Source organism: Paramisgurnus dabryanus, chromosome 15, assembly GCF_030506205.2.
Source record: "Paramisgurnus dabryanus chromosome 15, PD_genome_1.1, whole genome shotgun sequence".
NCBI classification, from domain to species: domain Eukaryota; kingdom Metazoa; phylum Chordata; class Actinopteri; order Cypriniformes; family Cobitidae; genus Paramisgurnus; species Paramisgurnus dabryanus.
Window position 1 is genome coordinate 16,116,285 of NC_133351.1, and position 27,701 is coordinate 16,143,985.

Below are 27,701 nucleotides of genomic sequence, written 5' to 3' on the forward strand. Positions count from 1 at the left end.
AGCGGCAAGTAGTTAATTAGCCGATTCACATTTTTGATCATTTTGTCCAAGGCACATTAACATTTTCAGTTCAATTTGAAAAAGACTGAGAGAGACCAATAGAGGAATGACTGGACTTAATAAGAAAAAACTATCTTATTCTTTATTCTCAAGTTTTCACTTCAGACTCCTTTGTCCTACATTTTGGGTCCACAAGGGCACGTTTTAATCAAGCATATGTGCCTATTAGAGTCATCATGACCTTTCATGCTCTAGCAGTTTCTAAGATGGCCTTTAAAGGAATGTTTCAGGTTCAATACAAGTTAAGCTTAATGGACAGCATTTATGTTCATTACCACAGAAAATAATTGTCGCTCATTCTTTAGTTTACATTTATGCATTACATTTGGCTGACGCTTATATCTAATAAGACTTACAGTGCATTTAATGTATACACTTTATCAGTATTTTATACACGTTTATGCGGTTTGGCTGTTCGTTTACACGACAACAGCGTTTAGAGGTCCTGAAAATGCAATATTTTGTAGACTGGTTTCAATGTGCAAGTTTGATAACGATCTCTTGTCGTCTTTGTGTAAACATTGCAAACGCGAATCTGTGATAACGGTATCATCATGCGCATAGTTAGTTCAGTCTATAGGCATGCTCAAGTAAAACAAAAACAAAAACTGGTGACCTACGGGATTGTGTTTGTTCTGCTCAAGATACAGAGTTCTTCGAAGTTTACAAAATATTTGCACTTTACACCATATTCTCACAGGGCGTCAGGTGGCGAGGCCATGGACCTCTGTAAAATAGGGTGGACTTTAATGCCTTCTCTCAAATTCTTAAATGCCTAATTTTACAATATAGTAGTGGTTAAACAGATTACATATAATTTTTGGATCAGCAAAAAAAGAAAAAAAGAAAAATAAAACAAGAAATTCTAAGCATATGAAAATAGAAAAGAACAATGTTACTTATAACAGTATTATTTAGGAACAGAACTAGAAACAAATGCTTTTAAATATAATAAATCTTTTTAAAGCTACAGAAGTGATTTTTCTTTTGTTTTCTGTTGTTTGATTAACATAATGATACAAACATAAGCAGATTATTTGGGGGGTACTGTACTGTCACTTAAGACCGAATGTAGCTGCCCCCCGGTTTCCCGATAACAAGCAGAGAGTCTCTAACGGGTGTAACGTTAATCATTTATTTTCAATCTTCTTCATAAGCACCGTGAAAACTAAAAGTAAACACAAATAGCAGGTCACATAAACCTGATTATAACATTGTTTTTTATACTTATAAGCTTATCACAGTATTTTTCACATCAAATTACATTCAAGACATAGAAATAAAAAGGTACAAAATATAAACATTGTTAACACGTGATGCGTTCAGACCACGCGAACAGCTTGCAAAACAATGATATAAATAAAAGTTTGATAAACATAACACAAACTACACACCTCATTCCGCTCACCAAGGGGTGCAACTGCAAATCCTCAATATAATGCTGCTTGCAACAATCGCTGACTTATAATCAAAAAGGCATATCCAAGTCCCCCGGACACAAGCAAGAAAACACAAGCAGAGAAACCATCTGTCGCTATTCAGATTCCGGGGTTGCAGTCTCAACCCGGTAATGTGATTGACATTCAATGGAAAGGTAAACTTAGTGACCTCTAGTGGCCACTTACACTCCCACCAAATCATGTTATACTTAATGAATGCAAAAGAAAGGAATTAACCAACAGTTATTTAGAACATGATTTCTAGACTATGGAAAAGCAGACTATAAAGCATATGAATATAAGTAGCAAGCAGACATAAACTTGTTTCACATTCCTTAACTGAACACGTCTGATGTAAGTGTTTTCCCTTAGTTAACAAGGCGTTAACTTACTGGTTTTATCTTCAATGAGAAGTACCAATTTTTGAATTGGCCGTTCAATAATTGAATGTTTGTAGCTATGACTTTGTTTCTGTTGTAGTCCTTTATCTCCAACTTGAACCTTTACTCTACGAACCAAACCATCTGATCCTTCTGTAGTCTCGACTACACGAGCTAATTGCCACTGATTCCTTGGAAGTGTATCCTCTTTGATGATGACTATATCATCTATTTGCAAGTTGCGTCGAGGTACGTGCCATTTTTGCCTCGTAGACACATTCAAGAGGTATTCTTTCTTCCACCGGCTCCAGAATTGTTCAGTTAAGAACTGTACTCTGCGCCATCTCTTTGCAGCATACATATCTTCTTTGACGAACTTTCCTGGAGGTGGTAAGGCGACCTTAGACTTCATCAGTACAAGGTGGTTTGGAGTTAAAGGTTCCAAAGTCATTGGGTCATTAATTCCATCAACATTTAGTGGACGGCTGTTGACGATGGCCATAGCTTCGTAGAGTAGGGTTCTCAGGGAAGCATCGTCCAATCTTCCTGGACATTGAGCAATTGTGATGTTCAGCACATTACGAATAGACCGAATTTGGCGTTCCCACACCCCGCCTGCATGACTCGCAGACGGGGCGTTGAAAATGAATTCACACTGTCTGTCCGCAAGAAAAGCTTTCAAAGCCTCTGCGTCACATTGCTTGAGCGCTTCCTTTAACTCGTTCTTCGCACCCACGAAGTTTGAGCCCTGATCGCAGTAAAGGTGACTAACAGCTCCTCTAAGGCTAATAAAGCACCTCAAGGCGTTGATAAAAGCGTCCGTGGTCATGTCTTCCAGCATTTCAAGATGAACTGCTCGAGAAGCTAAGCATGTGAAGATAAGTCCATATCTCTTACACTCCTTGCGGCCTCGTTTAGTGATGAATGGGCCGAAACAATCCATTCCACAGAATGTGAAAGGAGCAGAGACTTCACAGCGCTCTCTGGGGAGTTCAGACATTCGTTGCTCTTCAGTCGGTCTTCTGAGCCTCCGGCATCTCACACATTCATGTATTAATTTGGCGACTGACTTATTCCCACCGAGAGGCCAGAATCCGTTTGCTCGCAGCTCATTCATAGTCTGATTTCGACCTTGATGACAGGTCTTTTCGTGGTAATGGGATAAAATCAGCTTGGTAATGTAGCTGTCCTTAGGGAGAATGATGGGGTGCTTTTGTTCTTGGCTGAGAGTGGAACCTTTAAGTCTTCCTCCAACGCGAATAAGTCCCTCCTCCAAAATGGGGTCGAGGTGACGAAGAGGACTTGAGTTTGGAATAGTGCTCCCACTGGGATTTCTTTGCAACGTCCTTTGATCTTGGGGAAAGGCTTGCAGCTGAACGAGCTGAAACACCACTTTAGCGGCTCTCGAGCGTTCCTCAACGGTCACAACTTCACCAGCTGAATGGCTCTGCCTAGACCCAAGTCTTTTAATTCTGGCTACCACCTTAATCAGTGTCGTCCAGGTGGAAAATCGACTCAGTCGCTCCAAGATGTCGTTTTGTTCGCTAAATTGAGTAGCATGCACTTGAATTGACTTGATTTCAGGGTCACCTACAAGCAACTCGGTAGATGGTTTAAGCGAGGGCAGTGGCTTTTGGTCCCACAGAAACTTGGGTCCTGACAACCAGCTAGTGGAGGAGATGTCACGAACAAGAAGACCTCTAGATGCATAATCCGCTGGGTTATGGGCTGTGTCTACATAGTTCCATTGGCTTGGGTCTGTAATCTCTCTTATCAATTGTACACGGTTCGCCACGAACACATGAAATCTTCGCGCCTCGTTGTTAATATAGGCGAGTACTACTTGTGAGTCTGTCCAGAAGAATTCTTGCTCGATTTTCATGTCAAGCTCCGCCTTTAGCATGATACTCATTCTGGCTGCAGTGACTGCGGCAGAGAGTTCCAATCGTGGAATGCTTGTGATCTTCAGAGGAGCTACCCTCGCTTTAGCCATAACGAAGCTGCAGTGTATCTCATTCCTGTCGTTTTTGTATCTTAGGTAGGAGCAGGCCCCGTAACCTGTGGTACTAGCGTCCGAGAAGTGATGCAGTTCCACTCTGACGATCTTGCCAAAGTTTTGAGGATGATAACAACGAGGTATGGTGACTTCTTTAAGATTCTGCAAGTCGTTTTTCCACTCCTCCCACCGTGAACGCAAGTACTCAGGAATAGGGTCGTCCCATTCAATGCCTTTGCAACATAGTTCCTGCAGGATGCGTTTGCCACTCAGAATGAAGGGGGCTATAAACCCTAGAGGGTCATACAGGGAAGCCACAACTGACAGGAGACCACGGCGAGTTGGGGGGTGGTCCTTTACATTACCGTGGAAACTGAATGTGTCGTTTTCTGCTGACCACTGGATACCAAGTACGAGTCCTTCTGAGGTTGCATCAGTTTGGAAGTTAAAGGTATCAGTGCTTATGGCTCTTTCTGAGGGAGCAATGCAGGAAAGAACTTCCTTAAGGTTGGAGTTGAACTTATGCAGCCGCAGGCCGGCACCTTGACACAATTCTTGAGCGCTGATGATTAACTCTTTGGCTTCTTTGGCTGTAGGGACGCTGGTTAATCCGTCGTCCACGTAGAAGTTCTTTTCCACGAATTCAGAGGCTACAGGGTGTTTTTCCTTGTTGTTTTGTGCCAGATATTTAAGACAAAAGTTGGCACATCCTGGGGAGGATGCAGCTCCGAAAAGGTGGACCGACATTCTATACTCCTGTGGTTCTGTGTTGAGCAATCCGTCCTTCCACCACAGAAATCTCAAGTAGTTGCGGGCTTTGGGCGAAACGCTAAATTGGTGGAACATCTTTTCGATGTCGCAGATCACAGCCACAGCTTCTCTTCTAAAGCGACAAAGAACTCCTACTAAAGAGTTAATCAGATCGGGCCCCGTTAGCAGAGTGTCATTCAGGGAGATCCCTCGAAACTTTGCCGAGCAGTCGAACACAACCCTTAATTTCCCTGGCTTCTTGGGGTTGTACACTCCGTGGTGGGGAATATACCACACCGTCTCTCCTTCAGCGAGTGGAGGGGCTGGCTCAGCGTGACCTTTCTGTATAATTTCACCCATGAAAGCAATGTATTGCTCGAGGTACTGTTTGTTAGCCCTTAGCTTTTTCTCTAGGTGTTGCAGTCGGAGAGTAGCCAGCCTTTTGTTGTTCGGTAGAGTCGGGAAACAATTGTCCTTGAAGGGTAGAGGTATCTCGAGACGGCCGTCATCTTTCTGTTTAATGTTGTCATTAAGAAACTGTATAAAGTGAACGTCGTTCTGTGATACGTACTTGTCCTCGTAACTTTTCTCATTAAAGTCTGACTCCAGTACTTTCAACACATCAGTGGCCAATGGTACCTCCTTCACTGCGACGCGATGCACAAAGCTTTCATCTCCTCGTCTGTCCAAATAAGGATTGGCTGATCCGATTATGCTCCATCCAAGCAGAGTTTTTTGCGCAAATGGTTCGCTGTGTTCACCTGTGATCACTTCCAGAGGAGCCAGAGCTGACGGACAATTGTAGCCGATTAACAAACCCACCTCGCAATCTTGAAGCGGGTGCAACTCTTTTGCCAGACTTTTCAGATGAGGCCAATGGAGGGCTGTATCTCTAGTAGGGATGTGAGACTTATCGACTGGAATAAACTCTCGTGCATACGCCTGATGTAGTTGGACGTAAATTTCAGAGTTGAGTCCCCGGACCTGTAGACCGCACACAGCCTTGCTTGCTATGACTGTATCGACAGCTGTCATTGTGCTGAGTTTAAGCTGCACAGGCTGTACACTTACATTAAGTTCAGCAACCAGATCATCCAAGATGAAGGTGGAGTCGCTCTGGGTGTCGAGCAAGGCATAGGTGAGTGTTTCCTTCTTGGGTTCTTTGATTGACGACACGAGAACTGGAACAATGCTAGATGTAGCAGAGCTATGCTGGGTCAAAGCATGAGACATAACCCTTTGAATTTCCTTGCTTGTACGGTTCCCTGGAGCCGTAAACTCTCTGTCTGCAGGTTCAGCGGGATTCCTGTCTCTGTCTATGTGCAGACAGGTTGGATGACGTCGGCCACAAGTACCACAGGTGTGACGCCTCTTACATGCCTTGGTAATATGCCCCTTCCTTAGGCATCCGAAGCACAGGTGGTTTTCGAGGATGAAGGCTTTCTTTTCATCTGGAGTCTTTGCTGCGAAGGCTGGGCACTTGACGACGCCGTGTGTTTCATCCTTACAGACTAAGCAAGGTAGCCTCAAGTTTGGGTTTTCGATGGTTCCTGAGATGGGACTTTTCGTTTGTATGCTTGTGTTGAGTGCCTTAGCTCTTCTTGGGAATCTCTCGTCGCTAGGTTTAAGGTTCATCAAGAGAGGGGATGCAATGGGGTTGCAGGCGACGCGAGCTTCTTCTTGCATAAATCCTGTGAAGTGTGCAAAGCTTGGAAATTCTCCAGACCTGTCTAGCTCTTCTACAACTATACGGCTCCATCTGCGTATCATCCATTCAGGCAGCTTTTTAAGGAGTTTATGATTTTCTTCACAATCGTTTAGAATGCTCAGGCCCTTGACGTGAGGTATGGCCTCGGCGCAGCCTTGAAGGAAATCTGCGAACTCTCTTAATGCTATTGGATCGTTTGCCGCAATTTTTGGCCACTTTGTGAGCTTGTCCCTGAATGCTCTTTGGACAATGAATGGACTTCCATATCTGTCCTGTAAGACTGCCCAGGCGCCCTTGTATGCTTGCTCTGAGTTGTGGAAGAAAAATCCTTCTACGGCCTTACGTGCCTCCCCAGCGAGGTAGTTCTTTAAGTAAAACATTTTCTCACTAGCAGGAAGGGGTTTCTGATCGATGAGAGCCAAGAAAGATATCCTCCAGTCTATGAACTTTAGGGGGTCACCAGAGAACACAGTCGGTTCGGGAACAGGTAGGCGGCTTAAGGTAAGTGAGCTTGCAATTGCCTGAGCGAGACTTGTTTCGTCCTGAGTTACTTTCACGTTGGAGGGTATAAAGTGAGGCTGGAAAGGTGCTGCTTGCGGATTTAGCGAGATCTCGGGTCCCATGTCTTGTTGATCATGCTGAGTTTCCTGATCTGTGTCTTCCTTAAAACTTTCGAGACCATCAAAGTTGTTATAGGCTCTCACGCGAGCTGCTGCTACTCTTACTTCGCTATTTACCTGTAGTTGTTGCAACTTTGTCTTTTCCGCTTCTAGCTTTTGTTTTATTTCAGCCTCCCTTTGCTTTATTTCTGCTAACATTTGAGTTTCCTTGAGTTTCCATTCACTTTCCAGTTTGTCGAGTTTCGCTTGTTGGGCTTGTATTTTTTGCATGGCTTTAGCCTCTTCTACTTTGGCTGCTAATTCTGCTTCGGCGTCTGCACGTTTGCTAGAGGATTTTGAGTTGACGCTTGAGTTAAGTTCTGATCTTTGTAATGATTCAGAAGTTACTGTTTCTGTTTTAGTATTCCCAAAAACTGACCCATAATCATCCTTATTTAGCGCTATTCTCACTCTCGCTTTCTCTAGTTGGTCATTGAAAGCCTCGTCTATGTTCTTTAGCCGTTTGCTGACAAGGTCGCAGATCTCAACTGTTAGAGTGTCACATGCATCCATTCTTTTGGTGATAACTGGAGTAGCGGTTTGATTGCGTCGAATGGGTTCATAATTTTGGTGTACTATAGCTTGTTTAGATTTGACTTCTGTTTGAATCCTATCAAGATCCTCAGCAGAGCAGAAAACTTTTAATTTGGTTCTAACCTCCTTTGCTACGTGTTTCCAGGCATCATAGGCTTTGTTGAATATCCTTTCATTTTTTATTGCTTCCTGTTCACGTAACTCTTGACCCTTTGTTGTTAAACTACGCTCGCGGGAGCTTGACCTAGTCTGGTGTGCTTCTGAAGGGTTTTCCATATTGTCGGCAGGAGATGACATTGTAAAGACTCAGTAGATCTGTTTAAACTATAAAGCTTTGGGGGGGGGGTTACATCTAAACTCAATTTGAAGTAAATGACGGTTTAGACTTCTCAACTATGCTGCCACTTACATCAGACGTCTACACTTGTGCTGGACCCCAAAGAGTAAACAGATACAATACAAATGTCTTAACAAGATTACTGCTGACAATTTGCAAACAGACAATTTATTTCTCAAAGATGTCAGAATTAAAGGGTTAAAGTCTTTCAGGAGAAGTGAAACAATTGTGCCATTAGACTTTGTGCTTTGTCTTACTGGTCTAGCATTTACAGTACTTTGTAGCACAGTCAAAATCCTCTTGAAGTAATTTGGATATTGCCTTTCTTTATTTTCTTAAAATGTGCAAAGTCCCATATGAATTAACTGAGCATGTAATTCCATTTGTGGCACTGACTTCTATATTGATGTCTCAAGTCGAGTTTACCAGCTTAGTCGATGAAGGCCTCTCGCTGCAGCCATGGAATCCACACACTCGCACGTGTAGCGTTGGCCGATCTCATATCAGCTGAACGAAGATGGCGTGGATGGATGGCTCAGCGGCTGAGTTTTCACTGTAGCTGCCCCCCGGTTTCCCGATAACAAGCAGAGAGTCTCTAACGGGTGTAACGTTAATCATTTATTTTCAATCTTCTTCATAAGCACCGTGAAAACTAAAAGTAAACACAAATAGCAGGTCACATAAACCTGATTATAACATTGTTTTTTATACTTATAAGCTTATCACAGTATTTTTCACATCAAATTACATTCAAGACATAGAAATAAAAAGGTACAAAATATAAACATTGTTAACACGTGATGCGTTCAGACCACGCGAACAGCTTGCAAAACAATGATATAAATAAAAGTTTGATAAACATAACACAAACTACACACCTCATTCCGCTCACCAAGGGGTGCAACTGCAAATCCTCAATATAATGCTGCTTGCAACAATCGCTGACTTATAATCAAAAAGGCATATCCAAGTCCCCCGGACACAAGCAAGAAAACACAAGCAGAGAAACCATCTGTCGCTATTCAGATTCCGGGGTTGCAGTCTCAACCCGGTAATGTGATTGACATTCAATGGAAAGGTAAACTTAGTGACCTCTAGTGGCCACTTACACCGAATAAGCACAGATCCATATACTAACACACATCTGATTTCTTTCTGAACTGTTTGCGTTCACTTTAAGACATAACTGACTGTTTTTATGAGAATACTTGCAAAGACTGTGGTAGAAATAATTTTGTGTGTATGTGTCATGTCAAGCATGTCATGCTTTTAGAAATGCGCGTCTCCGTGCGTGTGCTTGTGAGTGTGTGTCCATTTGAGTATGTGTGTGCATCTGTGCGCAGTGTTGGGGAAAGTTACTTTTAAAAGTAATGCATTACAATACTAAGTTACTCCCCAAAAAAGTAACTATTTGCATTACATAGTTACTTTTCATGGAAAGTAATGCTTACGTTACTTTTAAGTTACTTTTGTGTTACTTTTTCTTACTTGGCTGAGGCTTGATCTCTTTCAGGCCTTGCAGGTGTTTTTTATGATCGCAAAAATGTCAAGCCCTTGCCTGCCATCTCCGTTTCTGACTCAAATTGGTCCCCACTCAGGCGCACAGAGTGCGTAATTCTACGTTAATATGTTCAGATTAATTCAGTACATTATTTTATTTTTAAATTGAATTAATTAAACTGAAAAGTAACTTGCATTAATTTTTTTTTAAAGTAACCTAAATATTAATGTGTACATTTATAAAATAATTTGTTACTTTACTCGTTACTTCAGAAAAGTAATATTATTATGTAATGCACGTTACTTGTAATGCGTTACCCCCAACACTGTCTGTGCGCACAGAAAACATCTCACTTTAACTTCTTATTGTGGTCAAATTGATTAAAATTACTTGAATGTTAACATTATTATACATTTTTGCGTGATTTTTTCTACTTTTCCACAAAAATATTTTGTGCCTCTTCTGACGGGGTGAGCCAGCTGTCAATCTGAGTGGGCCAGTGCCACCCTGGCCCATATGTAGCCTCACCACTGGCGTTAACACTTGATGGAGGGCATGTCTGATGCGTTCGTCGTAGCGACAACAGCCAATCACAGTGGACCACAACAAAAAGGCGGCTTTTGTTTTGATAGGTTTGGTTGCGCTAGCGATTGTTGGTGTAGCTTTAGTGCTTTAGTGTAGCTTTAGTGTTACCCACCGGAATGAATAATAGACATAATTTATTTGCATTATTGGTTGTGTGATCTGATTAGCTGACGCCTGCGTTAGCGCTTGAAGACAACAGATCCACAATTCAGTTTGGCAATGCATGACATCTCCTATTTAAAGGAAATGAGAAGCAATGACGCTGACGCCGCGTGTGAATAGAGCGTTGTAGTCAAGGGTCACATGTACTAAACCCCATCCGTCCAAACAAAATTGCTCGATGCTTTCGCTGTCTTGATTGTTTGTATTTATCGCTTCGTAGACAATTGCGTATATGCGCAGGCTTGTAGTATTTCTGTTAACTCTTTCACCACCAGCGTTTTTTTAAAAAGTTGCCAGCCAGCGCCAACGTTTTTCATGATTTTCACCAAAGTTTAATGCCTTCCAGAAAATGTCTCTTTTTAAATATATAAACATACAATATACCAAATGAAAGAACAGACCCTCTGCTTTCAAACAAACAAAAAAAACGTTTCATCCTACTTTCAGTGGTTCTTTTGTAATCAGTTTTTGAATATGGGTAGGTTTCTGCAAAAACACCACATTTTGAGCAAAAAGCAGAGATAATTCCATTTTTGTGACTTTTCATAGAGATCCCATTCAGAGCGATCTTTAAAACAGACACGGACATGCAGCCGCTTGCCATAGGGCAATACTTCCGGGTTTAAAAAGTTGCGGTGGATAATAGCGGTATTGCGGAAAGACGGAAAATCTTGTCATTGGCGGGGAAGCGTTTTCTCTTAATTGACGAGATAAGGTAACATTGCCATCTACAGGCCTGGAATATGTAATATAGCGGATTTATTCGTCTTCAGATCCGTGTTGATGTGGATCTTTTGGACAGTGTTGTGTACATGAAATTTTTCATATACGCAATGGGAAAACTTTGCGTTTTTTTACTACATCGTTGTTGTGTAAACATGGCTTAAGCTACAGGGATACTGTGGTTTAAAAGTAATGTAAAAATATGAAATAAATATGAAGTATGGCCACATTTACAAATGTTACGTTAGAAAAGGATTAACTAGAAGTTCATGGACCGAGCGCAGTAGAAAGTGTCATTCAGATGAAAGCTTACTGTCTAAATGGGTGGTTTATGTGTTAAAGCAGCTGCAAAATGGCCCAGAGTTTGTCAAAAGCCAAAAGTCGGACATCATCACACAAAAAAGTGAAAGAAAATGTAAGGAATGTTTGAGCCACGTAAGAGAACCAACCTGTTCTTGCACAGAAACACAACATTTTACTCTTTCTCTTTGTGTTCTGTCTATCAGCTATTTGGATCCATCTCTATACTCTCCTTTGATGCTTAACCTTTGACTGTTTATCCTTTGCATCCTTGGAAAATGTTTGATCTCTGTCCTTTCTGTCCTTGCTTTAGTAGGAGGAAATGCTTTTATCTGACATTCCACGACACCCTGTCTTTCTTTTTGTGAGGTTTAGTCGTACCTTTAAACCATTCGTAAACTGCCTGTCAATCTGTTAACAGCCTCACACTCACCTGCATTCAGAAAAGGGGAGTATTAAACACACACGTACACACTCACATGTGTCAAACACAGAGCGTTTCACAGTCAGTCATCTTAAAAACTGTTGGAAGTTACATATACAACTGCCGTTTTTAATTTATTTTTTCAGGCCTGAGCCCAAGGAATTATCAGATCAAATCAGATTTGCAGTCCTGAAACACCTCATTTGTGTCCATCTTGACAATTTGTCAGATATCCAGAGTTTATTATCTGTACTTTGGGAATTTGGCTGCGCAATCCCTCATAGTTGGCTCTTATGAAGCTAAAGCTGAAGACAAGGAAGAAATCAGGGAAGAGATCAATGAAATACAAATAACAGCTATTTATGAGATACTAGACTGATCTCACAGGAATTCGTTAGTCATTTGCAAGATGGCTAATTCAAATGAAAGCTTACATTGTGAATCCTACAAAGAGATTAACGATTATTAGAAATAAAGCATTAAAGGCAGGGTATCTGATTTGATCCAGAAAATTTTTTAGTACTGGTTAAAAGTCTTCTCACATCCTGATAGCAATCACTATATTAAGTTGTTTAAATGTATTTTTATAAATTTTTATAAACAACGCAATAATTGGAAGCATTGTGTTGCTTATGAAGTTTGTGTTCCTTTACGAATTAGCGTAACGTTATACTACTACGTCTACAAACGTCTACGATACTTCTATGTCTACCGAAAACTGCTTTAAAGGTGTAGTGTGTAACTTTTATAAGGATCTCTTGACAGAAATGCAATATAAAATACATATTTATATTATCAGTGGTGTATAAAGACCTTTCATAATGAACTGTTATGTTTTTATTACCTTAGAATGAGTTGCTTTTATCTACATACACTGAGGGTCCCCTTACATGGAAGTCCCCTTACATCAGGGGTCTCAAACTCAAACTGGCTTGGGGCCATTTCTAAGACAGCAGACATTTCATCGGGGGCCGCAAAGCTATTTTAACGTTAAAAAAGGACTATATTTCTGTAATTGTCATGTTTATTTTCTATTATTTAATGTATAATAATACTTGAAAATGTATAAGCAGTGGTTTTATCTTTTTAAAATACATTATTTTATAAAAGTAAGTAAATCTTTTCTTAACCTTATCTTAAATAACTAAGATTATTAAATATTAAAACCTTGCACTAAACTAACAAATTTAATTCCTATATAGATTTATAAACTATGTTAAAAATTACCATTAGTAAGTGTTTCTGTTTTGATTTATTTTGGATTGTTTTCAGTCGTATTGACTTCATTATGTTCTTTGTTATTTCAGTTTTAATGAATTTTCTATTATATGTGGAAAATTTTAATAAGTGAAAGTGATCCTAAAACTTTTGAATGGGTAGTCAATGTTACATAAGCTAGTTGGACAGAAAAAAATAATAATACTGCTCTATGTGTAATTGAATAGTAAGCTACAAAATAATAAATTACACTTCATTATATATAGCAGTATACATAATTTTATCTTCTGTACATTTTTCCACATCTTTTCTCTTTTCTTAACCTGGGCAATTTGAACTAACCCCACCGCAGCTCGATCTTCTCTGAGTAACAGCTAATATTCACCCGGAAGTAACAGATCTTCTCTGGACAAACGTTACAAAGTCCCGACCAGATTAACTGATCGCATGGTTACAATGGTATGACTGACGCGAGGTTCAGTTGAGGAATTATAATCCGATCGTGCATTCCGTTATCCTCGGCATCACGGAACGCGTGGCTCATTGCTGCGTAGCAACGGGTGACGCGACCCACACCACGGAGCGCAACTTCCGCTCCGGAGCACTTTGGAAAGTAATGCTTTTGCTGCGTCCGAAACCGCCTACTTCATCCTATATAGTACGCAAAAAGCAGTAGGCGAGGCGAGTAGTACGTCCGAATACATAGTATTCGAAAAACAGTATGCGAAAAGTACCCGGATGACCTTCTACTTCCATTTTTTATTACTAAGTTGACCCCACGATGACATGGTTGTCCAGTGGCGGCTACCTTAGCTTCTCTATGCATTTCTGTAAACAGTGGACTGAAACGTTGGTTGAAATTTGCAACCTCACCACTAGATGCACTAAAATTTACCCACTGCACCTTTAACTAATTCCTAACTTATTTTGGTAATGTTATTCACTGTGTACTGCAAAGTTTTCTCACTGGTGAAAGAGACATGAGATGAGGAACTTGGATGTCTGGTCTGTACATATTCATGTGTTTTGGAGGAGGCGTGGCTTTGGATGGCGATTTGAATGGAGGGTGGGTGCGTGATTTCAGTGCTAGTAGGCTACCGTTAGCATTTTTCAAAATCAGATACCCTGCCTTTAATGAAGCCCCACCCCTAACTCCACCCCTTAACCCCTTGAAAGCGTTTAATAATACAAATTATTTACCTCACAATTTTCACGTCTCCCACTAGCGCGTAAGAAGAGAAGCATTTGGGGCGAATCGAGGTCTGTACATGTTCACACCTTAAACGAACCGTACCAACCGGACAACGACCACTTCTTCAGCTGGGTCTCGGTACGGTTGTTTGGTCCTCCCCCGAGATCGATTGCTGTAGTCACACCTGCCCAAAAGCTCCGCACTAAGGGGGGAAACAAACTTCAGTTCGATTCAATCGAACCAAAGAGGACAGGTGTGAATACCCACTTAGTAATTGCTGTAAGATTGTGTTGAAGATACCCTTTAAAGAAAAGTTTACCCAGAATTTTGGCATTTTTTACTGGCTATGGTGTTCTGGTCCCACATATCTTTTCCCCTGTCAAATGTCACAAATATTCATTTTGGATCACTGAATTCTTGGATCACCTAAATACTGATGTTATACTTAAACCATGTTTTGGGGTGCTTAGAAACACATTGGCCCACATTGCATTTATGCTGTCTTTACATGCAATCACGTGTCTTATTTGTATCTCTATACATGCATTTTTGTATTCCAGTATAAGACTTTATGAATATTTCACAAATCTGTGTCAAGTGAGATTTGTGTGAAACTGGTAAACAAGCGCTGCTTATGTTTTGTATTGCTGCAGTCATTAGCTCTTCAGGTTTCCCGGTTTGGTGTGCCCCTACCCTTAGTCAGAATCCGAAGCCGGGCTTATCTTGTATACATTTTGACTTCCCTCCATGATTCCTATTTTTAACAACAAAGCACTTAAACATGATGAGCTCATAATTACGACTTCAGAAGTGGTAAATAGGACATTTTTGATAGCATGTGAAGGCAGCATTAGTATGAACGTTAATCCGTCCTGATGCATCCCGGACATTAGCGAAAGACCGCCTACATACCTGTCAGTCAACTATTTGGTAATTTGAAGCGCATGCTGCAACCAGGTGTAAATGCCGATGAGATCGCCCAACAAAATTCCATTAAAAATGTGATTTAAACTTCTGCCCGCCTCAATTAGTCTATCGTGTATCGAGGCCACATTGTGTAGTGATGTGACTAGGATTTCCCAACGCCACACATGATCTCTCAGGGGTCCGAGGATGTTTGAACCCACTGTCAGCTGAAGAAAATAGACAGGAGAGAGAGAGAATGCTGAGGAGGAAGAATAGGCGGCGAGTTGAATACTTAAGGCCCTGCTGACACGATGATATATCTGGATTCAGATTTATTTTGGAGATTGAAATATTCTCTGGAGAAATGTAGGGGAAGGGAGATGTTTCTGTCAGTATGTGTGTGTGTGTGCTTTTGTATTTAAAGACCATTTTAACATGGCACTTATCTAGAATGGATAGTTGTGTGTGTATTTCTGTGCTTCTGAGTGTGTTTTATAATAGAAAACTTTTCTTTGTTCGACTTCAATTCAGATGTGCTCAGAGCTCTAAAAAACGGATTGAACTGTTCTAATTGTCTTTTCTTTCTCATTTGCACACTCTTTAGTGTCAAATACCGCACGCATACACACGGTAACTTCCAGGGCTCGGTGCGAGACAGTCTGAGGCAGGGTCTCTATTATGACATCACAAAGAAAGGATGAGGGGAGGACAAGGAGTATGAAAGGATTTGCGGAGGAGTACCTGTTCACAAAGCCCCATTCTATAAAGATAATTAAAGTCTTACACGTCCCCATTGGGTTGCACTGCTGAGGAACAAATCAGCAGCAGCATTTGAGGAGGGGGGAAAGAGAGAAAATATGGGGATTCTGTGGCTTTAGCTGCCTTTTTAAAGCCGAATCTTTTTTGTTTGTGGCTTAAGTGAATTCTGAGTGAAGGTCAGAGTGTTGCCGTATTAAGGTCTCTGTTCGTTCAAGGATGTGTGGCGTCTTCAAAACCTGCAGATTATGTTTGTGTATGCGCGCTGGTGTTTGTGAGCGAGCGTTTTCACGATAATGCCCAGTCAATGTTTCTGCAGTGTCGCTAAATGGGGCTAGCAAACTTGCACGCCTTTCATTCAGACAGACACATTGAGGCGAAAACAGCAAAATGGCTGGATAGGGCTCAGAGCTCCCTCTGGTGGTGGAAGTTGTTAAACATCTGCGGCAGCTGCTAGCTGTTTTCTAAATGATGCATTGAAATTGCAAATTGATTCTGTATTTGTAGCAGGTTATCCCCTGATTAGAAGGCTTTTGAAGACAACAGAGAAAATAGCAACTAGGCACTTTGAAGAGGGAGACAATGGTGTTTACAATACAGCTAGTGAATACTGTTGAAAAGCTTGGGATTGATTCTGTTTTAGTTAAATGCCTCATCAGATCTCCTTGAACTTTGCTGTTGTCATCACATAAAGTATGTGATTTGTTTCTTGTTGGGCATACATATAATTTTAGCACATAAACAGCATCATCTCAGAATTATTTTCCAAATAAATGTTGCAAATAAGATAAATTATAATTCATTGTTTAAATGAATTTACATTTTGAAAGATAATATCACACCAACACGGTCTATTTTATTAGAAATGCCTTAGTGTTAATGAAAGTGCTGTAATATTACATTTCTCTCGGTTGAACATAGCAGTTTGAGCTGAATTGCAAAATATTGTGGAGGGGAATAAGGACGACATTTGCATTTCCAATAGTAAATATTAATGCCTACAAGGCAATAAAAGAATAGTGCTAGGTGAGGTGAGGATTTTGGTATTGGATCTAGATAAATGGAGTAGTCATTTTTTGTGACACATTTTAGTTTTTTAATAAAATTATCTTTGATAATGTCAAGAACATTCTGTGTAAAATATAACCTTGATATCTTAATGAGTGATGTCATGTCAAATCAGTGATCGAAATCAAACTTTAATGCTCCTAATCTCTTAATTAGATTATGAGACTTTAGACTGGATTTTACATGCAGGGTCACATATAATACATCAAATGTTGCTAAATGGTGCTAAATAGTGCTAAAAGCTCGTAATCCTAGGGGAACCATTTTTAAACACTCTTATGTTGTTTTTTTCAAATACGCCACACTCACAGCATAAATTGCAGATTTTCGTGCTCAAAATATGCAGGGCTTGCATGATTTCGTAATCCTCGCATTTTCGTAGAAAAACATCACATATATCTTAGTAGAAAGTTGAAAAATGTTGCATTTACCCCACACAAGCGCAGCCATGTCCCTTGTTGCCATGGGAACGTTATGAAGTGATGTGATTATGTGACGTGTACATCATTGAAGAGCCGCAAAAGCTGAAAACAGTTTTTGCAAGTTCCTGCAGTTTTTGCAAGTTCCCGAAATTTTGCAAGTTCCCGCAACTTCACCGTATGTAATTGCATAAATATCCAGCATATTCCATTGCATTTTCTAAGAAAACGTGCCGCAAGATCAAGGATTTTTGCCCGCAACAATCACACAAAAAATGGTTTTTCTGGAAGGACTGACTCAAAAAATGCTATAGCACCACTTATGGTTCTTCACAGGTGCTATATAGATGCTATTTGGTACTTAAAATGGTTCCTTATTTATAACGAGCCAATTAAACACTTTTAGGGTTTTTTTGCATTTCGCTTTTTCAAGTGTAGTTTTTGAATGCTGCACATTCTAGACAAGTCAATGTGAGACTTTTAACTTAGCAAAATAGATAGCATATCTAACACTGACATTATTTAAAAAGCTACAGTTAGCATGGAGTCTGCAGGTGGTTAAAGCTGAATTAGTTCTTGGAAACTGAAGAAGAAAAAGAATCAGAACTAGGTTTTTTCCATTTCTGAAAAACTAAAACTGTAGGTGGTGCTTGCATTTGCAAATGTCACCACCTGAATTCCAGCTTATTCCGGGGGAATAACTGAGCATTACTGTGTGGTTGCTTATGTGTTCTGAGTGGTTGTTAGTGTGCTGCTGTGCGGTTGCTAGGGTGTTCAGGATGCTGACAGGTTGAGGTCAAAAGAGACCACCTACAGAAATCTATGTAAGAATTTCTTTATATATAGCTCGTGGTTCTAATTTTAAGTATGCACAGCAGTGACAGTGAAGCTTGCTTTAAAGAATTCTGCATAATAAAGTGCGAGTGAGAGATTGAGTGAGAGTTGTCAGTAAACCGTTCACATAGTAAAAAATCTTTGTACATTTTAAATACTGACTAAAATACCTTGAAATGCACAGTTTTGTTCAATGCATTTACGTAATTTCCACTCAAACAGAAAGTTAGTGTGGCACATATTGAATGTCTCCTTCCCACATTTTAAATAGCCAATTGTGTTTAGTTCTGATGAGAAGCTGAATTGCATAATCGTTGATCCGTATTGGAGACTGTAATGGGTAATTTATAGTTAGGTGTAAGTTCTATGCCGTAGGCTATGCGTAGCTCTGCACCTTGCCATAAATGTAACATTGTGTCGACTTTATGTGGACCACAAGAGATGTAATTGGTCCGCTAGAACCCCTCCCGACGCCAAAAAATCTGCATCGCATTTCTTTATAGGCATTTCCACTTGTAAAGGTAAAAACAAAGATGGGCCAAGTTGAGGAGTGATTTAAGTCAAACTGCAACAAAAGTCGCTGTCTATTTACCTCTATCACTGCTCGTCTTCTCAAATCATACAAATCAACAAGCTTCTTCTTCTTTCTTGTGCTACTGTGGGTTACACACTAGAGGTCTTCTCGGGTCCAAAGAAATGTACCCGACCCGAAATGACCCGAATCACTTCATACCCGAACCCGACGTGCATAAATAAAAAAAAATTAAAGAAAGACCCGACCCGAGACAACCCCGAGAAAATTAGACCTGAGTCCGACCCGAACTAGTGAAAATGTTTTTTTAAACCGACTGGAACCGAATGTAAACGGCACTGACGTGTGTGCATTCTGCAGACCCACGCGCAGCAGTCAGACAGAAAGAAACTCCGGTGGCCTTGCAACTAATTTGGCGAGCTGCTCCATTCGTTTTACTTTGTTATCTGACGACGACACCAACGTAACCGCTAAAATGTACATTTATAATTGACTGACATGTTTGTCTCAACGAAAATTAACCTTTCAACAACCACACAATGTCACAAGCGCTCTTGGCAAACAGATGAGAGGTTTGAAAAGGACATTGACGCACACAGGCGAGAGAGTTCGGGTCTTCTCGGGTCCGTTCAGAAAAAACACATTCATTTTTAAATTACCCGATGCCGCTATTATTGTACCCGACCCGTGTCCGAAGCACATGTGAAACTTTTAGACCCGAACCCGATCGGGTCTCGGGTCGGACCTCGGGTTTTCGGATCTAAGTGGACCCGTGAAGACCTCTATTACACACGTGTATCCTGCCTACTAGCGGTCTGCATGTGTAATTGCACGTTGACGCGGACGACAACGCAGAAGTATGACTGAAAAACAACACGTACCCTACGGCACTGAGGCTACGCCATAGGACTATGATGAGAACTAAAGGCCCGGTTTACACCTGCTATTAAGATGCGTTTTGGTTGATCGGATTACAAGTTGACGAGAGAGACACATTCCCAGTTACACCTGGTGCTTTAATTCGTCTCTTTAATCTACTTTCGACCGCTTCTCTCCTAATTACTTCGAGAGGATGGTCTATGGGCGAGTCCCTCTAAGAGAAATGACATGTTTATGTTGACAATGAAAGGCAACCTTCCGATCTCTCTGATGAAGACAGTACGGAAGTAACTTAAATTGCAATTCATCTCCCTTTTGGAGAGGCAGGCTCCAAAAGGGAGTTAATTCACATAAACCCCCATGTTAAAATGCGCAACTTTATTACAGCCTGGTACAAATTGTATAGCTAATTTTGCCCTTCATGACAATTGTGAGGGGGTGAATTTTTTTGTGAGTCATCCGTTTAAATGATATTAAGCCTTAAAGTTCTGCATAATTAAGGGGCGTGGCCGCTTGAGTGACGGTTGAACAGCCACTGCTGTCACTAGAGCTAGGGGGCGTGGTTTCAGCAACCAGCCACCTCAGCTTCACCAACGTCCTGGTACTTTACCCTTTTTTGGATATGCATGAGTGATGCGCGGCAAGATGGCAACGGCAGGCACCGCCTACTTTAAAGGGACAAGAGGATGTACCCCCATCTAGTGGTGAAATTGTATTTTGCATTCAAATGAACAGTGCTATCTTGCACCTCGCTTTTCCAAATGCGTGTTGCAACTACTTTAGCCGTTATGTAATGACTGATCTCCTTGTCCGTTTCAGCTAGTTCATGTGTTCTGAATGAAAGCACGTTGTGGAAACGCGTTGGTAGGCTAGTGCTTTTTGTCCCTCTCTGCTATTATAGTTTATCAGCCTCCTTGGACTTACCCGTTCAATGTAAGTAAAGAGGACCAACGAGGACATATTTATGAATGAAGACATTGATTTTGATTAATAAAACACTTAAAACCCTACTTACTGTCCCTTTAAGCTTAAAAAATGATCTTCAGAAACCTATGGGTGACTTCAAGGACACTATGTCCATCTTTTTTACAGTCTATGGTTGACGCGCAATAATATTATGTCAAAGTATCGCTGCTTGTGTTGTTAGTAAACATGCTGCACAACATTTTGTACATGCATATCATGTAAGGGCTTTCTCAGATATATCAGAGCAATTGATGAATTAAGCTTACGCAACTTTCTAAAGAGGTAGAGAGCAGCCACTTTTGTGTTAGTGATGATATCCTGAAGACCACCCTGAACACTGCGGCTTTGCACTAAACAGGGCCTAGGATTTCATTGCTTCAGGTGAATTTTGTCAGTACTGTGATTTGCAAAATTAATATAATTACAGTGGCCCAATGAAAACAAAACTGTTTGTGATAACCACTGCTTGTGTTAATCCGTTTGAAAAATTTGCAACCAATTATGTTAAACAAGAAATATCTACCATGGTTTATAACCATTATGTGACCCTGGACCTCAAAACCACTCAGGGTCATTTTCTTAATTGAGATGTATAAATAATAAATAAGCTTTCAATGAATGTCAAAAATTTGCTCGAGATACAACTATTTGACAATATATATATATATATATATATATATATATATATATATATTTATAGTAGGAAATTTACAAAATATCTTTTTACATAATATCCTTATGAATGTTGGCATAAAAGAAAAATGTACCATTTTGACCCATACAAATATACCGTGCTTATTAAGACTTGTTTTTGTGATCCAGGGTCACATATCACATAACTTGGCACAAATGTAATTTGTGTGTATTATTGTATGTCAAGCACACATCAGACCCAGCATCAGTTAAATTCTTACACTAGTGTACAGTATGTGGGCATGGTGCTGTTTTATAGATTCATGATCTCAGTGTCTCTTTGATCAAATGCTCCACATGTACTTGGCTTCCTGGTGAGAAACAGACGCTATTTCTGGTTTGTTTGGGGGCCCGGAGCAACATCTTCCCGGGTGCTGGGCCCTATTCGTTAGCAGTCTAAAGACATGCCTAATTAATGTCAAACAGCTGACAAACATCACAACATTAAGGCAGAAATACCACCTCATCCGCAACTAAAGAAAGAAATGAAGCTTCTGGAACCTCTGAAGATCCTCTGTTAAGCAAACGCACTCATACATCTGAAACAAACTCGCCGTATATTTACGGATTTAGTTTTTAATTTCATCATCATCGGGCTAACTGCGATTCTCCACGGTGCTTTCCAATTACATTTCAGGAATAGTCAATGCTCCACCATCATGCACTGGTAATGACTTTAGGGGAATAGATTAAATAGATTTGAATAATTTAAGAGAGTTTGCTAGAATTATGAAATTTAATTCAAAGAATTTAAATAGCTACATTTTATAATACTAGCTGAAAGAAATAGTGCAGAATATTAGGAACAAACACTTTCTGTGTCCTCCTTATGTCTCTTTTCAAGCATACTGGTGAGTCTCAGCAACCTACAATACGCCATTGTGAAAGCTTGTCAGTTGCTATTGACCACAGGAAGGCCCCCTAGTGGCCATTGCAGTCATTATCTGAGGCTTCATAAGCACAGTATGAGCCTCGAGTTTCTTACAAAAGGCAACAGCCCCAGGCACAGAACTGCTGGATGAAAACCACACAAAAGGCATGAAAGATGTTTGTACCATTGTGTAATCACAAACCTCCCTGTCCTTCACAGGAAGCATGCTCAACCTGACGTGTCGAGCTTTCTTCGGATACAGCGGCGACATCAGTCCGCTCGTCTACTGGATGAAAGGAGAAAAGTTCATAGAAGACATGGACCAGAGCCGTATCCGGGAGAGTGAAATAAAGTAAGAATTACAATAGTAACAGCAAATGAACCAAATTGAAAAGAATAATGAATTACAAATGAATCAAATGACACCGTACTGAAAGCTCCCAAAGAGGAGATTTGCATACAAGTTACACATCAAAGAAGCTATCCTGCTGAAAAGAACCTGTCATGCTTATTACGGTTGGTGCTGGTGATGCTATTTACCAGCAAAAGTTAGCTGGAAAAGCTGACTGGTGAGGATGTTTTTTGTTGCTTATTTACGAAAGATGTCTTGCTGGGTAAGCTAAAAAGCAGCTTGCTGGGGACATCAGGTTCCCATGCTGGCAACCTGCTTTTTAAAAACATTACAACATAAATTGGAAATCAGGCATGGTTTTACAACAGGGCAGATAATAAAGCAACATACTGTACATATCTTGGTATGTAGAAACTGACTTATTATATAGGATATAAATGAATTTTACAGAATTCTTTCATTTTTTGGTGCATATGTGAGCTTCCTAGTTGATAGATGGATGTTAAAATGGAAATTGCACTGGAAAAGGACCACACGGGTATAATTACTCCGAGCTATTTGATAAGTTAGAACTTAATTAATGGCACTATGAGTCAACTGGAATAATTGGAATCATTTTCTAAATCCTTTGAGCAGCTCCATACTTAATCTGCACCAATACAATGCTGCAGAAAGACTAGTCATTTTAGCACAATTGAACATATTTTAATAATATTTGACTTCTGTCTGTAGAAATCTGCAGATTTCCCTACAAAATCAGTGCGGAAAATGAATATAAATGGTTGGGGGTTCTGCCTGGGCATAGTTGTTATATAAAATAAACTTAGGAGGTGCAGTTTCCCAGACAGGGTTTAAGACCATGTTGGAGCTGTCTCAACTGAAAACAGCTTGCACTGACCTATTTTTAAATGTATCCGTGCCACTGTTTTGTTACAAGATGCACAGCAGCAATGTTTTTGTAAGGTATGCTTTAAATAAAACTTAATTGACTTAACATAATTAAGGCCTAGTCCTGGCTTAATCTAAACCCGGTCCAGGAAACCTCCCCCAAATGTTAATGCCCTGATTAAATTTGCATTCCAAACTATGACAGCATCTTTAGCACGCAACCCTTGACAAAGCTAACAAATATCGCGCTATTTTGTCACCATTTTGGCCGTGTAGGTCCAGAAAGCTGCACTGTAAAAAATACTTTGCTGCCTTAAAATATTTTGTTGAATCAACTCGAATTTACAAGTCATTTCAACTTACTATTATTTATCTTGACTAGAGATGAGTTGTTATAACTACAGATGAGTTGTTATAACTTATAAAATGAAGTTGACTTTTCTCAACTATATTTTATAAGTTGTGACAACTCATCTCTGTTGACATGACTTGTAAATCTTTGTTGATTTAACAAAAAAATTTAAGGCAGCAAAGTTTTTTTTACAGTGTGTATTCAGCCATGAAAAGTAAATTCATTTATTTAAAGCGGTCATTTATTTCTTATAATGCGTTGTGTTTCCTGTTTCATGTGTTAAAGTACTGATCAATCTACCGGTTTAGTGCTCTAACACATCCTGAAGTTTGCCTTCTCAGAGCTTTTTAAAATAAAAGTAAATCGGGTTTAAAATGTCAGGAGTTCCTGTCGGGAGGAAAGTAACACTTGTTACTTTTGTCCCGCTGCTTATACTGTTGCATTATTTTGAAAATTTATATTATTCTTATTTATTGATTTAATACAATTTTTGTGGTGTTCATACTGTTCAAGTTTGTAATGTCGGGTTGCTTTTGAAACATTTGATAAAACTAACATTTAAAATGTAATTTCATTATTTTTGGCAAAGATAAATGACAAAATATGTTTGCAGTTACATATTAACAACATCATAGTCATGTATATTACCTAAAAACAAGTGTAACACAAAATCTATCTTGTTCTGTGTTACTTTTGTCCCAGCTGACAAGGTCAAAAGTAACAATTCACTACTTATGTTCAAAGTGAAATTATACTGAATTCATTTTTACATTTGTTCAAAATCCCACCTGTTATTGATAGACCACACTTGTGAGTTACTGACCACAGCCAAAATATATCTCTGTCTAAAACATAATCTTTTAAAATTACATTTTTCTGAAAAGGGTACTTTCGCCCCTGCTCTTCCCTACAATACAGTAGAGATTTCTGAACCACCCATGGCATCAAACAAAAATATAATTAGGTGATTCTAGGTCAAATCAACCAAATTTTGGAAATTTCTGTTGTCAGAAAGTTCAATATCTGGAGACAGTATTATGTAAATGGTGCCACATTTACTATTTTGACCTTTTTCATAATTGTATTATTTCTTTTGTCAGAAAAATGATGACTAAAATCTAAAGTTTTAGTTGGAAATCTTTGGTTAAGTTAGGGTGACCATACGTGCCATTCTTCTCGGACACATCCTGGCCAGGATTTCAGGTGCGTCTTCCGGAAGTTGTATTTGTCGACCGCACACATCATCAAGGGTCTCACATTTCAGTTAAAAACATAAGACATACAATCGTAGTTTCATTCTTACCGAAAAATGTAACGGTTGCTTTTCTGAAATAGAACCTGAAATAATAAACCTCAATGACGACAAATATGACTTCCGGAAGACGCACCCGAAATCCTGGCCAGGACGCATCCGGGAAGAATGGCACGTATGGTCACCCTAGTTAAGTTACATGGAATGACAGAATTGCAAAAAAAAGTTATTTTGCAACAGTCCTCAAACAAAAAAATCACTTTACGAAGTGCTTACTTAAAGATGTCCCTGCAAATTCAACTGTGAGTTAATTAAACTGGGTGAAAACTGTACACTTACACTTTACAATAGTCCTTAGCTGTCACTGGGGTGGTACCCTTTTAAAACGTACACCTTTGCACCTAAAGAGTTCCTATTTGTACCTCAAAGGTACATGTTGGTACCAAAGAGTGTATATTAAGAGCTGAAATGTACATATTGGTACCTATGTGTACCTAAATGGTACATATTACTGCCCAAGTGACAGCTAGAGACCTTTTTTTTTAGCATTTTTGACCAAAAATACATTTTTACCTTTTTACTGCATTATAGTAATACCAGTGTATTCTTTAAATTACCTTGTATTAAATTACCATGTTGTGTGATAATTCAGTACCATGGTATTTATCATGTGTGTGCTACCATATGATGCTGCTATCCCTATACCACCACAGTACCTTTTAAAGGGCAATCCAAAAACCGTTGCTTTAAAAACTAGCTTGCAATGTTAAATCACATTTTAAATACAAACGATATTGCTCTTTAAATGCTCACTGAGATGTAGACAGTACATTTTCAATTACTGATATCACAAGCCTGTATATGAGCCTATTTATATCTAGCAGGGGCGGTCGCTGTGATGACACACTGTTATTAATTCCCCTGTCTGAACGAGCTGGATCAGAGCACCGCTGAATACATCCTAATAACACAAGGAAATGTATCATAGAGCATGCATCAAATGCATTTGCATTTACATGCAGTAATGAAGCAGCAATTTCAGCATCTTTTTAAATGAAATTCCAGTTTTGAATGTGTCTGACGGGACAAACAAGAGAGTGGATGCACATGTTGTTATAAATAAATGAGAGCCCCATTTGTTGTTTGCCAACCAAACCTAGAGCTCGTCCTTCCAAAATTTCTAGTCTCTGCAAGCTGCCAAAAGATATATATCGCCAAAAGAGGAATTTATTTTAAAATACTTTATTCCAAAACCCTAGGCCATAGCATTTTTTTTTACCTCGGACCATCTGTGAAGAATTGCTCACGATTTTGTTTTTGTCAGGACCATCAGGGAGCATCTGGGTGAACAGGAAGTGTCCATTACACTGACCATAGATTCACTGGAGGAAGGTGATTTGGGTAATTATTCCTGTTATGCAGAAAACGGCAATGGGAGAAGACAAGCCAGTGTACAGCTTGGCAAACGAGGTAAGATATTTAACCGTGGTACACTCTAAGAAAAACACTGGGATGGTATTCTTTAAAAATGTCCTAATGTGTTCCATTTAGGAACAGATATGTGTATATTTGGTACCAATATGTGTCTATGAGTTACTAATATGTGCTCTTTGGGTAAACAGGTGTACTTTTTAAAAGGGTACAACCCCAGGGACAACTTTACTTTTATTTCTGACAGTGTAGATGGGCACATACACTGCTGTTTTAAAGTTTAGGGTCTCACATTCATACTCATCAATATGAACTATCACAAATGTGAATTATGGGATAACAAAAATGCATAATAAATTAAACATTAGTATCTTCAAAAAAGCCACATTTTGCCTAGAATTTGCCAAAAAAATAATACTCTTGGCATTTTTAACCATTTTATCTTGAGCTATCACCCTACATTGTTTTGGTTAGTACACTGTAAATAAATATATCAACTTAATATTATTTATAGAGATGCTTTGTTATAACTTATAAAATATCCTTTAAAAAGCCATCTTCCTTTTAAAAGTTGTCGCAACTCATCTCTTGTCAAGATAAATAACAGTAAATTGAAATTACTTGTAAATCTGAGTTAATAAAACAAGGGATCTAAGAATTTTTTACAGCATATTTAAGGAGTTGACATTTAAGCTGGTCTCTTATTGGCTACTTTAGGGACACTCCACTTATTTGAAAATAGGCTATTCTACAGTATCACTTTTAGCATAGCTTAGCACAATCCATTGCCTCCGATTAGACCATTAGCATCGCGCTCAAAAATAACCAAAGATTTCAATATTTTTCCTATTTAAAACTTGCTATTGAAAGAAACCAAGGGGACTATTTTCAGGCTCTTCATAATATCAATGCGCCTGCTGCAACCATGTTACGGCAGCAAAGTCCCTGATTATTACGCCAGAATGAGATTATAGTTTCTAGTCACATCGGCCTAGAAAATCGCAACTTTTAATTTTCCGTCGGTCTTAGTATACACAATGTAATCTCAGAAGAGTCAAGTTTTAAATGGGAATAAAATCAAAACTTTTTGGTCATTTTTGAGCGCGATGCTAATGGTCTAATCAGATTCAATGGATTATGCTAAGCTATGCTAAAAGTGGTACCGCCAGACCCGGAGATCATCTGAATGGATTCCAAAATAGTAAAAATGTAATGTTTCAATCTAGGGGAGCTGGAAAATTAGTGTCCCCAAGATCAAAAGCTTTTTTTTTTAGAAAAGGACACCAACGTGTGACTGGAATCAGCCGAAGGTCACTGACAGTAAACACAAATAATTTATATTCTTATAAAATACATTAAATAGACAGTAGTAAATAAACACCACAAGCAAATGTCCTCTTTGTTGTCAACTAATATAATAAACATGAAAAATGTGACACAGCTAGAAAACGTTTCAATTTTCTGGTACAATCTACAAACCCATACAGGTATAGGGTGAGCATTATGTTTAGTACTGTCCAATGCATGAAAATTA

At 39.4% G+C, this 27,701-nt stretch overlaps 2 protein-coding genes across 6 annotated transcripts in view; one reads left to right on the top strand and one right to left on the bottom strand.

Moving 5' to 3' along the window:
- Nucleotides 1-27,701, top strand: part of il1rapl1a (interleukin 1 receptor accessory protein-like 1a) — a 108,609-nt gene that overhangs the window by 75,679 nt on the left and 5,229 nt on the right. For all 4 annotated transcript variants that reach the window (XM_065251700.2, XM_065251702.2, XM_065251701.2 and 1 more), the window contains 2 exons: nt 22,112-22,244; nt 26,061-26,206. In XM_065251700.2, coding sequence (XP_065107772.1) covers nt 22,112-22,244; nt 26,061-26,206 — 279 coding nt within the window. The remainder of the gene's footprint in view (nt 1-22,111; nt 22,245-26,060; nt 26,207-27,701) is intronic.
- LOC135733280 (uncharacterized) lies at nt 1,141-8,968 on the bottom strand. 2 transcript variants are annotated; one of them, XR_010526929.2, is made up of 3 exons: nt 8,742-8,968; nt 1,455-8,515; nt 1,141-1,228 (listed from the first exon to the last, which is right to left on the bottom strand). XR_010526929.2 is itself a non-coding variant. In XM_065251693.2 (2 exons), exon 2 carries the CDS (start codon nt 7,821-7,823, stop codon nt 1,872-1,874), a length of 5,952 nt encoding a protein of 1,983 aa, XP_065107765.1. In that variant the 5' UTR covers nt 7,824-8,515; nt 8,742-8,968; the 3' UTR covers nt 1,149-1,871. The 2 variants fall into 2 exon arrangements, 1 of the variants encoding a protein (XP_065107765.1); XM_065251693.2 differs by having other exon boundaries at nt 1,149-8,515.